Below are 16,480 nucleotides of genomic sequence, written 5' to 3'. Positions count from 1 at the left end.
ATCGTGGAGCTCCGCCCCATTGGTTTACCCGCTACCTAAAGTAGCCAATGACTGAATTTTTCAATGCCTGCGCCCGCCTGGGGTGCTATATAAAGGGGCGTACTTCGCTCCCTCATTCTCCCAAAAAGTTCAGCACGGGTTTATATCTGAAGACTGAGAAGGACGACTACTAAGACTGGAGGACCCGCCAGACTTTTCCCTTCAGCGATGGATCGTCCGCCGCCGACCACGAAGAAGTTCCTCCGGGACACCTGCCGCTGCGATTTTCTAGCAGCGGAGGACAAGCAAGAACGGCGTTCTGGGCAGGCACCTCCCCAAGTAGGGATGGTCCCGCCCGCTCAGCCGGCCCTGACATCACGCCGCCCTCACCCAGCTGAGTGGTCGGTGCCGGTGTCAGAATCAGAAAGCTCTGATGAGAGCGAGCGGCAGGTAGAGCACGTGCTCCCCGCCCTCGCCGCCCCATCTTGGTGCGCAGGCGGCGGCAGCGGCGAATAACATCGCCGTGTTAACGCCGCCATTGCGAAAATCATCCGCCGTGGTGACGAATAGACCGTCAACGACTGCGAAACGGAGTTTTCGGCGTGATGCGGCACTGGCTCTACCTCTAAACGACGGAGCCATGCCCCACTCGGCATCCCCAGCCCGCTACGGCCCCCCACGGTAGCGTGGCCCGGTTTCACTGGCGGAGGGGTCGGTAATGACCCCACCACCGGTTTCCTCTTCATGGCTGCTACCTCATAAAGAGGCAAAAGAAGGAAAATCCCCACCTTACTTTTTCAGTAAAGGAGATTTTTCCCATACGGCGTTCTGGGCAGGCACCTCCCCAAGTAGGGATGGTCCCGCCCGCTCAGCCGGCCCTGACTTCACGCCGCCCTCACCCAGCTGAGTGGTCGGTGCCGGTGTCAGAATCAGAAAGCTCTGATGAGAGCGAGCGGCAGGTAGAGCACGTGCTCCCCGCCCTCGCCGCCCCATCTCGGTGCGCAGGCGGCGGCAGCGACGAATAACATCGCCGTGTTTAACGCCGCCATTGCGAAAATCATCCGCCGTGGTGACGAATAGACCGTCAACGACTGCGAAACAGAGTTTTCGGCGTGATGCGGCACTGGCTCTACCTCTAAACGACGGAGCCATGCCCCACTCTGCATCCCCAGCCCCCGCCGCTGACCACTGGGAGGGCCCGCTACGGCCCCCCACGGCAGCGTGGCCCGGTTTTCACTGGCGGAGGGGTCGGTAATGACCCCACCACCGGTTTCCTCTTCATGGCTGCTACCTCATAAAGAGGCAAAAGAAGGAAAATCCCCACCTTACTTTTTCAGTAAAGGAGATTTTTCCCATGTTATCTACCGGAGCGGAGACCCACCTGCCTTGTCGGAGCGTGGTCCAATCACTACCGGTTAGAAACAAGGCGGAGACTGGCCCAGCTTACCAGCGTGTGGCCAGCTCTCTGCCTAGCGGACTAACCCCTATCACGACACAAAGGGGGTTAAACACCCCTGTCTGTAGCCGTATGGAGGGACCGTTATTACATCAAAAACTCCTCCATGTCTATCAAGACCTGGCCCAGCTCATGAGCGTGCGGCCGGTTTTTTGGTTATCAGGCATAATAAACCTACGTCGATAAAGGGCATTGTTACTCAAAACAAGCACTCTTTACAGACGGCAAACCATCCCTAAGGAGGATTTTCCATGGTATCTACCAGAGCGGAGACCCACCTGCCTTGTCAGAGTGTGGTCGAATTGCTACCGGTTAGAAACAAGGCGGAGACTGGCCCAGCTTACCGGCGTGTGGCCAGCTCTCTGCCTAGTGGACTTACCCCTATCACGACACGAGGCGGGTTAAACACCCCTGTCTGTAGCCGTATAGAGGGACCGTTATCTACCAGAGCGGAGATCGACCTGCCTTGTCAGAGTGTGGTCGACTCGCTACCGGTTAGAAACAAACCGGAGACTGGCCCAGCTTACCGGCGTGTGGCCAGCTCTCTGCCTAACGGACTTACCCCTATCACGACACGTAGCGGGTTAAACACCCCTGTATGTAGCCGTATAGAGGGGTCGTTATGTACATCAAAAGCCCCTCCATGTCTATCAAGACCTGGCCCAGCTCATGAGCGTGCGGCCGGTTCTTTGACTATCAGGCATAATAAACCTGCGTCAATAAAGAGCATTGTTACACATAACAAACACTCTTTACAGACGGCAGCCCATCCCTTTCGAAATGACCCCACCTTGGGCTGTGCCACCTCCTCGGTGTGCAGCGGCGGCTGGGATCATACAGAAATTCAAGTTTTTTCTGTCGACTGCACCACAACAGACGGTCCAGCCGCTGTCGTTGCGTTATGCAGAATGACTAGAAGGGACAGGTATTCTGTCGGGTTGGCTAGACAGGACATTGAGGAGGGGATATGCACTACAGTTCATTCAGCCTCCTCCGCCCTTCAGGGGCGTGAGAGAGACTGTTTTTTGTCCTGCCCGATAAAGACACGTGCGCTCCAGGAGGAGATTACGAATCTCCTAACAAAGGGCGCAGTGACATTGGTTCCGAGGGACCAGTGGGACATGAGATGGTACTCCCCGTATTTCCTTGTCCCAAAGAATTCGGGAGACATGAGACCCATACTAGATTTCAGGGTCCTCAACGAGAGTGGCGAAACGCCCCTTTCGTAGATACCTGAGAGTCGCGTATTTCGTGTGCCAATCACAGAGTGGCACAGGAAATTCCTACATTTTGCTTTCCAAGGGAAGGTTTACGAGTACACGCGCCTGCCCTTCGGGTGCACGCTTGCTCCTCGTTTTTTCTCCAAATGCGTGCAGACAGCACTCGAACCACTGAGGCGAAACGAGATACGCATATTAGCATATCTCGACGACCTACTGGTCTTGGCCCAATGCCCAAATCGAGCCATTCGGGACGCAACCTCACTGGTGCAGCACCTCACTCAGCTGGGGTTAGCTGTAAACTGGACAGAGAGTGCTCCGTGGCCGGCTCAACAGTTTTCCTATCTAGGCATTCAGTTGGATACTGCCGAGATGAGGGCCAGTTTATCGGCACCACGGAGAGCGACACTGACGTCAGCTCTCCGGGTGTGTCGAGTGACAAATACAATCACCGCTCTGTCAAGGATGTCCTTACTAGGACTGATGTCTGCAGCCCATGTAGTGGTCCCCTTAGGCCTGTTACACATGCGCAGACTGCAGAGGCGGTTCGCACGACTGCGACGGGTTCCAGTGAGACGCCGTCGCAAGTTGATTGTAATACAGAGATCGGTCAAAACCGACCTGAGCTACTGGAGAGACCCGCGCGTCATCGCGCGCAGAGTCGCCTGAGTTCGCTGAAAGCTCTCCACATTCCAGGTCTGCTCAACGAAGGAGCAGATCTGTTATCACGGGGAGGCCCGAGGGACGACGACTGGAGGTTAGCACCCTCCATTGTGTCGCTGATTTGGGCACGGTTCGGGCAAGCAGAAGTGGTTCTGTTTGCGTCACGGACGAATGCGCAGTGTCGCCTTTGGTTCTCCCTGCGCGAACAGGACAACCCGCCATTGGGAGTCGATACATTCGCACACCACCCATGGCCGAGGGTCCTGTTATACGCGTTCCCACCCCTGACATCTATCCTCCCACTGTTGGCACGAGTGAGGTCAGAGAGGCTAGAGTTAATTCTTGTAGCCCCGGACCGTCCCGGAGCCCCGTGGTTTCCGGAACTGATGGAGATGTTGGTAGAGGGCCCATGGCCCATACCTCATCGACAAGATGCACTCTCTCAAGCCGGAGGCTTGGTGAAGGGGCCGCCTATGAGGGGGGCCCCCTCATGGCCTGGTTACTGAGAGGGATTGTTAGAACGCAGGGGTCTGACAGACGCGGTCATTCAGACCATTCAGAGTGCGCGCGCGCAATCCACTGCAAAGGGATATGCGGCGCGCTGGCGAGTTTTACACAGTGGTGTGAGGGACAGGACGTTGACCCTGTCTGTTGTCGGGTCGAAACGTTCTTGTGCTTCTTACAGTCGCTGTTGACAAGGGATTGGCGGCGGGAACTATTAAAGTTTACGCGGCTGCCATCTCAGCTTGTCATGAGGGTTTTGCGACAACGACACTGGTTTTTCAGTCATTCGCTGGTTAAGCGTTTTTTGACTGGAGTGTGTAGGCTTAGACGCCCTCATAGGACTCTAATGCCAAAATGGGACCTGTCGATTGTGCTAGAGGCGCTGTGCGTGCCCCCATTCGAACCCATTATCACTGTGTCGTTGCGTTTTATTGTCTCTCAAGACGAGTCTACTCCTCGCCTTGACTACGGCTGAGCGAGTGAGTGATTTGTGCGCTCTCTCGTCACGGGCAGATTGTTTGATCATATCTGATGACGAAACAAAAGCTGTATTACGCCCTAACCCGGCTTTTATCCCTACGGTTAATCGTGGGTTTAGGGTTCAGAGCTGTGCTCTGAGCGCCTCTTTTTCCTCCTCCTCACGACGGAGAGAGGGAGAGGCGTTTTACATTGTATTGTCCGGTGCGCGCGTTGGCACAATATGTGAAGCGCGAGGCAGGACTGAGATCTTCTCCCCGGCTTCTGATCTGCTATGGCGGACAGAAAGCCGGGACACCACTCTCGAAGCAGAGGCTGTCCCTTTGGATTTGCGAGGCTATTAGCCATTCTCAGGGGAGTGGGAGTGGAGGAGATATGTGTGGCGGCGTCTTGGTCGTCGCCATCACTTTTTATACGGTGTTACTTGAAGATATTTCTTCCTCATCCTTTTCTCATTCTGTCCTCAGTTTTGCTGATGACTGATGTAGTGGGGAAGGCACTTGGATTACCCTGGTCATGGGATTCTATTCAAGTGCTGTCAGGATGAATACGGATGTGCCTGGGAAGGGACCCTCCTCCAGGACATGTTCCGTTAGATCAACAACCCTACGTGCTCACGTAAGGGTTAGGTCAGTGATATTCTTCCTCAATCCTTTCTCATTCTGTCCTCAGTTTGCTGATGACTGATGTTGTGGGAAGGGCACTTGGATTACCCTGGTCATGGGGATTCTATTCAAGTGCTGTCAGGATGAATACGGATGTGCCTGGGGAGGGGACCCTCCTCCAGGACATGTCTGTTAGATCAACAACCCAACGTAAGGGTTGGGTAAGTGATATTTCTTCCTCATCCTTTTCTCATTCTGTCCTCAGTTTGCTGAGGACTGATGTAGTGGGGATGGCACTTGGATTACCCTGGTTGGGGATGCTATTCAAGTGCTGTCAGGATGATTACGGATGTGCCTGGGGAGGGGACCCTCCTCCAGGACATGTTCCGTTAGATCTACAACCCTGCGTGCTCACGTAAGGGCTAGATCAGTGGAGCAGACTCGGTGTGGGTTGGGCCAACTTTTTAAGGTTGTCTTGAACCAACATCAGTGGTCAGCTCCGGGTGCCGCTGAGATTGTTTTCGGATTAATAGTCTCAGTGGGGGTACATTTGGCCTCGCTCGCTCCGCCTAAACCAATAGGAGCAGAGCTCCCCTATGGGGCGGAGCTCCACGATATAGAACGATAGTTATGGAGATAGACTCCAGTTCTATGAGTGGAGCGGAGCCCCATAGGGCTGCTGGCCCACTTCGACTCGTTCAAACCCGGCTGTTTTGTATGTTTGGGAGAATGAGGGAGCGAAGTACGCCCCTTTATATAGCACCCCAGGCGGGCGCAGGCATTGAAAAATTCAGTCATTGGCTACTTTAGGTAGCGGGTAAACCAATAGGAGCAGAGCTCCCCTATGGGGCTCCGCTCCACTCATAGAACTGGAGTCTATCTCCATAACTATCGTAATTCACAGTTCCACACAAAAGGATTTCCATCGTGGATCCTATTATGGCAACATGTTAAATGATGCCAATTAGAAAGCAAAGACACAAGGACAACAAAACCATTAAAAAAAAAAAAAAAACACAACCAATAATACTATGATGGGGGTGGGCTTTTGACCTGTCATTTACTTTGTTCCCAGAATTACTCTCCCAGTACATTTACCTTGTTCCCAGAGTTACTCTCCCAGTACATGAGCTCGTACTTGGTGATGGTGTCCTGTACCGGCCAAAGCCAGGACAGCATGATGCGCGTGTCCAACTCCGCCTCAGCTTCAAAACTGGTCGGTTGGGCTGGAACTACAGGCAGAGAGATAGAGGAAAGACATTTACTGAAACACTGCTCTCCGAAACACATCAGGATTCCAACTGGAACGGAGGACTCCAAGTGGAACGAAACAGACATGCCATAAGACACAACGGGATGGGCTGGGCTTTCAAACGCATCACACTGTAATAGCACTGAAAGTTTTCACAAATAATACTTTCTCAGGTGGCTCCTTTTGAAGTGATAGTAAACCTAGAGGAGAGACAATTAAAATAGAATATTCTGGGGGAATTTGTCCTTCATCATTTCTCCTCTCAGAAGTGTCATAAGAGTGGGCAACAAAAACATGTTGTACAGTACTTGAACATTCAGTAAACAAGATATGAGTGGTCGAAACTACCGTATTTTCCGCACTATAAGGCGCACTTAAAAGCCTTTAATTTTCAAAAAAAACGACAGTGCGCCTTATATATGGATCAATTTGTTAATTGGTTGATCCATACTGGTTGTACACGGCGCTCAAGGCGCTCTGTCAAAATGTTTCAGTACGACTGGTAAACTACAAAGCCGCACCGCTTGCAGCATTACGGTAATCAGTAAACACTGGTGTTGTGCTTACTCACAGTCCCACACCACTTGTGTGTATAAAGACCCCAAGTAAAGAAGACTAAACAGAGTGTCCAAGGGAACAAAGCGAGATGGCCACAGTTAGACGACAAACTCCAACAGTGGGTTGTTGAACAGAGCCGCAAGTAGAAGCGTCTCTACAGTCACTATTCGAATGAAGGCAACAGCGCGAGCACGGGACATGAACATCGATGAATTTCGAGGCGGTCCTTCTTGGTGCTTTCAACTTGAAGTTTTAAACTCGATATAATAAAGAACAGTTTAACGATCACTAAACACTTGTAATTTGTGTATTGGATTCATTATTCTCGTTTGCCGGAGGCTACCGGTAAGGGAGGGTTGACTTGTAAACATACTTTCGTTTTAGCTCGTGTTCAAAAGCAAGAACTGTGTGTTCATCTTGTTATGTGTAGTTATGTGTTTTTAGCATGTCGATGTTCTCCCAGTATGTTGTCATGTTATTAAAATACAGTTTAGACCTTCGTAGCGATGTGTTTTGTTAGCAGCGTTCGTAGCTGTGGCTGCGTTCAGAGTCACAAAACTGAAGAATTACGTTGCACATTTCACCAGGAGCTGTCACATAATTGGTTGTTGGTTATAATTGTATAGCCTATTGGTTGTTTTCTGGTGTTGTTTTATTGTTTTGCTCTGTTTGTAGTCTACTTGATGTATTTTTATCAGCTGTTAAATCACCACAGCGGTTAATCCACTAATAGAGATAATACCAGATTGAAAATGCTTGTAGCTAACTACTCTATATCTCGTGGTCGCAGCTATTGCGAATTGCTATTCACGCAGTCAGCTGTGAATCACCGCAGGTCCTTGACGCTTGTTGCAAAAATGGATGACGAACGGCTGATACTTGAGGTGGAAAAATATATATTTTTGACAGTGGAGCAGGTAGAACGTTGACGGTGACAACGCTCAGGTGGAGCTTGGACAACGGGAAGTTGACACAACACCGATGGAGAGGTGACGCAACGCAGTAGGTGGAGCTTGGGCGTAACGCAACCCCAGTCAAACGTTTGACTGCAGTATTTTCTATTCTATGCGCTTTATAATCCGGTGCGCTTTATAATCCGGTGCGCCCTGTATATGAAAACAATTCTAAAATAGGCCATTCATTGAAGGTGCGCCTTATAATCCGGTGCGCCTTATAGTGCGGAAAATACGGTATTAGAAACTTCTATCGGTGAGACTATTGGTGTAAAAAACTGTACATAGGCAGACAATTAGTGCCCTAAGGAGTGTCCTTGTCCTCGTACACTCACCTCCCTGCTGAGTCTTGACCTGCAGCACGTCCGAGGGAGGTCCGTCCCCTACAGAGGTGAACCCCAGCACACGGAGACTGTAGGTGATGTCGGTGGTCAGGCCTGAGATGGTGGTTAGGTGGCTGTCGTCCGTGTTGTGTTTCTGCCAGGTGCTGAGCGGGGTGTCCATGTCAGAGCTGTAGTACACCCTGTACCCTCTGATCTGTCCGTTAGGCTCCTCGGGCGGTTCCCACTGTACCAGCATGGTGCTGGCGCTCAGCATGCGGGCCTGGATGGCCAGCGGGGGGGAGGAGGGTGCCTGTTCACTGGTGCGAGTGTCTACGGTGCTGCTGGCAGGGCCGCGGCCGATGTTGTTGACCGCCATGACCCGGAACTCATACTCGGAGTAAGGGCTGAGGCCCCCGATGCTGTAGCGCGTGGTGGCGACCCCGTCCACTTCCTGGAAGCCGTTCTCCGACACCTTGGCCCGGTACTGGATCACGTAGTACGACACGGGCTCGGGGTTACCGGAGTCCCACGTCAACGTGACGCTGGTGGCGGTGGTCTCCGTGACGATGAGGGACGTGGGGGGCTTGGGCAGGGCTGGGGTCAAACACAGGAGAGAAAACGCACAGGGTCACAGATGCACTTCCTGTATATCTCAAAGCCTTCCTAACACAAGAGACACATGAGACTGCCCCTCAGCACTGCGTCTACTGCCCCTCAGCACTGCGTCTCCTGAAAACACCCGCTTTTCCCCTCTACTGTGTCCCTAAAAACTTCTATTGCCCCCCTTGTACTGTTCTCTGTTTCGCCAGTGTAAAAAAAACAAAAAAAGGTTTAGAAGAAGGTGATAGAAGAAGGTTATCAATGGCCCCGGGCTTCTATCAATGGCCCCGGGCCTGAGCTGGATTACTCTTCCTGCTACGACTGGTGGATTGATGATTAATTTGCTTAGTATTCAAATGTATTGATTGTAAGTCGCTTTGGAATAAGGCGTCTGCTAAATGCCAAAAATGTAAAAATGTACAAGGCCTGCATTGGCAGATGTACTCTCTCTCTAATGCACTGCACTAGTGAACGGAGCGAGACAAGCAACACTTACACGTTATCACTATTCAGGAGGCTGTCTCTCAGCACCTCACCTGACACTGGCCAGCCATGTTCATTATCTCACAAAGCAAAGTGTCTCTCACCCAGCGTGAAACACATTCTCCCTATTAACAGGTAGAGGGCATATTCATCATTCACTCTCCCACTCTCAATAGAAAAGCCTTTTCTTTTCTTTTGTCTAACATTTTCTCCTTCAATTAACTTTCAGTTAGTGAGTCTTCTGTTCGAGACAAATTGAGTAATAAATCTATTCTGTTTTCATTTCGCTTATTGATCTGAAATAACAATGTGCTGTCCTTACTGTACAGGGTTAGGGTAAGGTAATGGAGTATCAAAATCAATACAAGATCATTATGTACAGTATATACCGTCTGTATAAGGTTAGGGTTGATTTATTTGGTGAACATCTTTTTGGTTTTTCCTTTCAACGTTTGGAACTGTTTGACAATCTTTCGAAGTGTATGGCAGCATCTTAGAAAACATCAGTATTTCATATTACACTGGCGGTACAGATGGAAACGTACGTTATGGTGCACATTCGGCAAATATTACGATTATCAATCCTTTGCCTGATGGTAATGATAATGTTGTGCATGCTCACAGGTTTTCGATTTCCACAACCCAACCTGGAAAGAGCATGCATTGCAATAAAATAGTGGCGTAAAATGATACTAAATCACTTTGGTGTTGTGCACCTGATTGTGCTGCTGTCAGACTCCCAAAATGGATCTGGCCATGTAAAAGGCAGTGGTGGGTAAAACAGAGAGAATGCTCGCAGCAGACAGCCATTAGGGATGAACCATTGCAACCTGAGGCTTTCAGCAACCCTCTCTCTGCAGTGCCTGTCTTGACATCTTGCTGTATTATCATGCGGCATACCCAGAAAATACCAACAACAGCTTTTCTTTCCTTGAACAACATCTGAATCCCCGAAACGTTTCAAACGAGTTCCGGCATGTTCAGTTCAAAGTGAGGTGAGGGTGTTTTCATGCATCACATACGAGCTACTGAACAATGTGGGATGCTTTTTCCACAAACAGCAGTATTTGAAGAAAGAGCCCAGCTCTCACTGATTTGAGAAATAGATCATCATCTGCCTTCCCTAACGTGATGCCATTGCTTAAGTGCTAACTGTGGAGTGTCTCTGTTCAGACGCTGGATGGAGACCTCCCTCTCCAAAACTCAATCTACCGTCAAATCCTAGTGGGATTCTCTAGAATGAATGAGTGAATGAATGAATGCTTGCTAAGACTGATAAGTATTCAAGCATCGCAAATTATAATCCAGTGTGTGGTGTTTCAGCGAGTGTAAATAATCCCTCAAAAAATGTTACTGACTTAATTGATTTCCATATTTCATGGCTAAAAAAGATTTCACAGCAAAAATATATAACGAAACTACTATTGTTTTCAAGCATTCACAGTGATAATGAACAAGCAGTAAATTACAAAATGAGTCATTACAAATTGTATGCAGAAAGATTGTCAATAGCGCCTCATCTTTAAAAAGTATATTGTTTTACAAGTACCGCACAAATTACATAATGCTATTGTCTTTCCTGGAAGCAATATCACTTTGTAGTGGATATACTCGCTTGCTATTTTGTCATCATTGAGTTTTCCGGTCTCAGACATGCTGAAATATTAATTACATTAATGACTGCACTGTCAGCTAGTGTCTCAGGGATTTATCATGTACATATGACCTCCTTCCCACACTTTCTTTGAGGAGAGCAGATACACAAGACAAGTCATGATACAGTATCAAACATTTATATTGGTGAATTTTGAGCAACAGCTCCTATATATATCTTATATATCTCTATATATCATTAATTATCTTTAGGAAATATCACAGGAGATGTTAACCCTCATTGAGGAATACCTGACAGTCACTCGACTTAGCGAACCTCCTTCTACAAAGGCACATCATCACACACTCTCACATCCACACACCCGCTGTTCCCAACAGAAAAGACCTCTCACCTTTGACAGTGATCTGTGCCGTGGTCTCGATCATGCCCAGAGAGGAGATGGCCACGCACGTGTAGTTGGCAGACTGCCGTATGTTGGTGAGTTCCAGGACGTTGCGGCCCACTGGCATCTCCTCCTCCTTGGTCAGCTCCACCTCTCCCGTCGTCCACTTGACGTAGGGCATCGGCGCCCCTACCGCCACACAGGTGAGGTTGACACTGCCCCCTGGCATGACCTCGTGGTTGGTGGGGGGGATGGAGAAACGGGGTGGGACACGGCGCACTGCAGGGGGGAGATCAAAGGGGAATGAAGGGGTGCGGAGCGGTAGGGGTGAGGGTTGGGGGAGACACTTGACGGCTATGCTAAAAGCACGGGTAGGCATGGCTGTCGCTGTACACCCCTGTTCTCAGGGGGCAACTAGCTTCTTTGATCATTCTGCAACAGTCAACTAGGGTGTCTTCTACAGACCCCCAATGTTTCAGATATGGCCTTTAAGCCACATAGTGCACATGCACAATAGCTCTGTGCTTCATATAACAGTCAAAGATGACCTCCTCCTCTCAGCCGAAAATAATCTTGTTAAATGTGCAAAACAATGCCCAAGGCATGAAGTCGGAAGAGTGCCTTGGATTGATGTATTGGGTAGAGGGATTAGAATGCACCTGGTGTAGGAGATGCTCCTGTTCAAATTCAAAGGTCTGCTGAAGTGATTAGAGGAGGCTCTTCCCACCATTGTTATCTTCATGCATTAGAAGTGTTGGGGGGGGGAGTACTCCTCCTCACTGCATCTGATTTAGCACAATGTTACCTTGCATGCATTAAATATACATACCTCAACGGCATCACTACTCACACGGTGCCTTGACTAAGAATTGGTCACGAAAATGTGACTCACATAATATCATTTAAGTTTAGAGTCTGAATATTCTGGCCCGCAAGAGGCTTACATTGTGGCTTATAGGCTTTTTCTCTGGGTTTCTCCTTGGTATAACTAAATAGAGGAGAGAGGGTAAGAAGACTATATGCTGTGTTAGTCAAACCGGGAGATATTGGAATGTCTGGGGTTTTCAGTCGAGTTTGTCTTTCGGTATTATTGTATGGATCAACAACTTTAATTAAATATTGCAGGGTAGTGCTTTGTAATTTGGGAGGGGGGACATTGTGTAAAGAAACTGAACGCGATTTCTTAACATTGTAATTCAAGTATGAAGTCAATTAGTAACAATCAACCATGAGAATGTATTTGTGTGGGCTTTGTCAGGAGATAGTAATGTCGAGAGAATGTTTGTGGCAGGGCGGCTATGCCAGTCTTCGACTCTAAACAGACAAGAGCCGCATTGTCTACTGGGACGAGAACCGTCAGGCTCTGATATGCAGATGGCTGGCATTAAGATGGGTTCCCACGGAGACTGGCTCGCCTGTGAAGATGACGTGGCAGAGGGAAGGAGAGAGAGAAACAGAAGAGAGGGGAGAGAGAGAGAGAGAGGGGGGGGGGGGGTCTAGATCTGTGGGTAGGAGTGGGTAGGCCACAGTTTCAGACCATTGAGAGCGTAACCTCATCAGAATACTTTTGAAAGTCAAAGTTGCCAAACTAGATCAAGGGTGCCCGATCTGATATTTGATGACAGGATCTGATATTTTATCACTGTATTTTTTGTCACTATGGAGGTTAAATAAGTTCAATCTTTGTTCAGGTGCACAGCAAAAGCCAGGCCTTGACATTTTAATTTCTTAATAGATCTCCCAAACACACACAGATGGTCTCCAGAACTCAAATTAAGCCACTGCTAAAATGATCCCCCTCCCAGACGTCAGTGGGACTCTTAATCATTGGTAAGCAGCCGTCTCTGATACTGTCTAGAGTGTGAACTATAAATAACTGCTCCATTTTCATCTCTCTTTGCTCAGGGAAAAATGCATGGGTTGCAGAGAATAGGGTTTAATTTGGGAAGCTGGAAGGAGGAGTGCAGACTTCTGTGTGCGTTTGAAGATGAAATCGAGCTAGCAAATATTCACATGACAACTCTTTGTTGTTTATCATCATGACTTTGAAATTACCTGGTTATTTCCTTACCACAGCAACATGGTGTAGGCAGGGCAATAAACAGTTATTCTAGAGGCCTGGTTTGGCCAGCACTTACATCAATACTGTATCTCCAAACTGGATTTAAAACAGGCAAGAGGACCAAAACGTTTTTTTGTTTGTTGTTTACAAACATCTCAGTTTTTATGTGACTTGTATGCATTATGGGATATGAGGCTGCTAGCCCCTCCTGCCCTCCATGCAGGACTGCGTTTCCTGGAGGGAACCAGTACTGAGACACATGAAGATAACGGGCCAACTATAGTGCATTGTGGGAGGTTATCTAAAAGCACATGATGCTACAGGGCAGAACAGAATCCCATTTCCATTAGCCAATGAGAACATGGGGGTGTTGAATATGTTCTCTTTCCCAAAATGCAGCCTCACTTAAATGATGTGGCCCTAATGAATTCAGTAAAAATTCATGTCAAAATAATCTCGATTTACCACTCTTTTAGTTGGCGATCCACAGATTTTCGGTCCATAATAGTATGAACCCTAAGCCTAGCATGAGATGTGTATGACTACCCGTGTGGATATGTGGACACACATGTGTGTGAGAGAGAGTGGGGCAGGTGTACGCCCTGGTGATTACATAAAATGTGACTATGATTCAAGTCAGGTAACCACTGAGATGTTATGTACATCTGTTTTTCCATAATCCAATTGAGGACAATAATTGGCTGACTGTGGGTCAGCTTGGAGGAGTTAGAGGAAATGAACAAATGTGTTAGATCGGAGAGGCTGCGGGGCGTCAACGTGCTGAGCGGCTCAGCAGAGACCACGTTAGTCACTGTATACATTAAGAGATGATGTTACCCATGGACATGGAGAATGATTACAATGCGATGGCTGTTGTTTACTGACTTGGAAAGGACAAAGGGTTATCAGCTATGAAACAAGCTGGTAAAGGGTTCGCCCGGGGGGGTAGAACCAACACACTATGGTCCTGGACGTAGGAGTGACGCTGGGTTTTAGTCACTGATTTCACATGAAGCAGTTTAGAAGCAGACGAGAAGCTGGCAGTTAGAATGCACACACTCTTATCTTCATTGGCATGCCACAGAGAGAGAGAGAGAGGTAAGAGTAGGAGGGAGGGAGGGGGATTGGAGTCCTGATAAATAAAAGGTAGAGGTAGGAGCTTACAGGGTGGGGGGGAGTGTAGGCACAATCATTTCTGCACAGACGTATTCTCAAGCAGGTCATGCATCAGCACAGGTGCAAAGCAAGCAGCATCACACTAACTATAGCAGCCGTGATCATGGGTCCATGCTGGAGGAATCACACAAATGGTTCACAATAAAAACCTATCCCTGTATCATTTTACTGAGTTTGCCTCCCGATAAACCATACCGCACTGCATACTCCACTACTGCATACTGCAAGTGATTCTACCAACCACAACAACAACTGAACAAAATAGAAGAACAACATTAACAGTTGATTCGGTCCCAACCAAAGGGTCCAGTTCCATTCTCGTTGCTCTCTCTACTTGGGGTCTAAACATATTTTGTCTAGCAGCATCTCACAAGGTGAGATGAGAGCAACAACTTCTCTAGGATGCCTACTATAGCTGCTTTTGCCTCAGCTCTAGTCCCTCCTAAAGCTTTGACTTTGTACATTTGTGGAAAACAGAGAGTGACATGGGGATGCATGGGAAGCCATTTTATAAGCAGCTTTTAGAATGGGACTCTTGCAGTCTTTAAGATATAGTATAACACACAAAGCGGATATGACAGTGAACTGATATACAGAATATTGTATACAGTATCACATACTGTACAGTATTTACATGCTTTCCCAATATTCTGACCTCTGTGAACATGATTAGTGAGGCTAGTGAAGAAAATCATGTCTGGAAAAGGCTTGAAGACATAATCCTGACAACAACCTCTTCCAATCCGTTAAGAGCAGGGATAATTAAGAACAGAGAAGGCCTATTTGGACAGAGAGACAACTTCAGTACTAGCAACAAGAGGAGACCGAGAGATCGATTTCATCTTCTGGACAGCTCCCTCCCTCTCCATTTATTTTAGGGGAAGTTGTGAAATCAACTTTAATATATGAATTAAACTGGAGAAAGGAGGAAATCTAGGCTCTCTTATTATGAAACACAACATTGTGATTATTGGAAGATAAATAATTGAAATGGCATACAGTCACTGGTTTGGCAATTGGCAGGAGGGTTGCGCTAGTCTTTATCTTCCTCCCCCACAGAGAGACAGCCTCTCAGCTCAGCCCATTTAAGCTTGAAAAGGGACAAAAACAGTCATATATGCAAACAGACACCCACACACACACGTACGCACGAACACACGCACGCAAACACACACAGGGTCCTTAGCAAAAATAAAATAAGAATAAGAATAAGAATTCTCCTCCGCGGTCTCCTATGTTTTTCTGTCCCGATTGTTCCCTGAACTAAATCTGGAGCCCGCCCTGCATGCTGATTCCAAAATAAACAATCAAAGCTGCTTTAGCCAGATTAAATACTCGAAACCGCAAAAGGATTTTCACTGTTAACCAGGATAACACAATATCCCCCTTCTAAATAGGTGTTTTGAGAATACGAAGAGGCACTTATTGAAATGTGAACTTGTTTGTAAATAGGCTTGATCTCTTAAGCTTATGCAACATTCCTATACAGGATCTACTCTCTGACCTCAGGGGACAGAAACAATGATGAACCACCGTTGCTGTGGAATAATGCACAACCACGACGTTGCACCACGGTTGCACACGTGGCGAAAACCAAGGCTGCCGTACTCTCCAAAGATGCATTCTGTCAATCTGACAGGTGGTTGAGAGGCAAGGTCGGGGGGGGGCGCGTTCAACTCTGGGACCACGGGACAACCTGTGGGCCAGACATACAAGGTACCGGACTGAGATTCTGCAGGCTGACAGTAATGACGTGTTGGACACAGCATGAACAGAGAGGATGGGAATGGACTAGGAATGCCCTGGGTGAGACACACCACCTGGGGATGCAGACAATGTCAATAGACAGAAGCCATGACAAGACAGCTGACAACAAAGATCCATGCAAGGCATATTGAAAGACATATAATGAGGTGAAGGACTGGGGGAGCAAGCAGCATAGCAGCTGATGGGGTAGAGGTCGGGGGAAAGTGGTCCTGAGAGAGGCCCCGGGACGGGCCTGAGGGGTCCGGCGAGATGCCGGCACTGGATGAGCTCCAGTCCACCAGAACCTTGGCATAGGAGGGGTAAAGATTGAAAAGAACCAACCTTCCCGTTGATCTGAGAGGTGAGGTTTGGATTGATTTTTTGGATGGCGGGGTGCGGTGATGATGAAGGGAGTAAAGATAAAGA

General features: G+C 48.3%; 1 protein-coding gene across 1 annotated transcript in view; it reads right to left on the bottom strand.

Annotated features, from left to right (window-relative positions):
• The window catches only part of ptprfa (protein tyrosine phosphatase receptor type Fa), a gene marked incomplete at its 5' end in the record, with an annotated part of 134,839 nt that overhangs the window by 84,471 nt on the left and 33,888 nt on the right, over positions 1–16,480 (bottom strand). Inside the window, 3 exons of the mRNA XM_080535442.1 lie at positions 6,003–6,136; positions 8,003–8,584; positions 11,080–11,349. Of these exons, the coding sequence (XP_080391568.1) occupies positions 6,003–6,136; positions 8,003–8,584; positions 11,080–11,349 (986 nt within the window). The remainder of the gene's footprint in view (positions 1–6,002; positions 6,137–8,002; positions 8,585–11,079; positions 11,350–16,480) is intronic.

This window comes from Nansenia antarctica (assembly GCF_963989245.1).
Source record: "Nansenia antarctica genome assembly, chromosome: 7".
In the NCBI taxonomy this organism is placed as follows: Eukaryota; Metazoa; Chordata; class Actinopteri; order Argentiniformes; family Microstomatidae; genus Nansenia; species Nansenia antarctica.
This window is presented reverse-complemented; position numbering and strand designations above follow the sequence as displayed.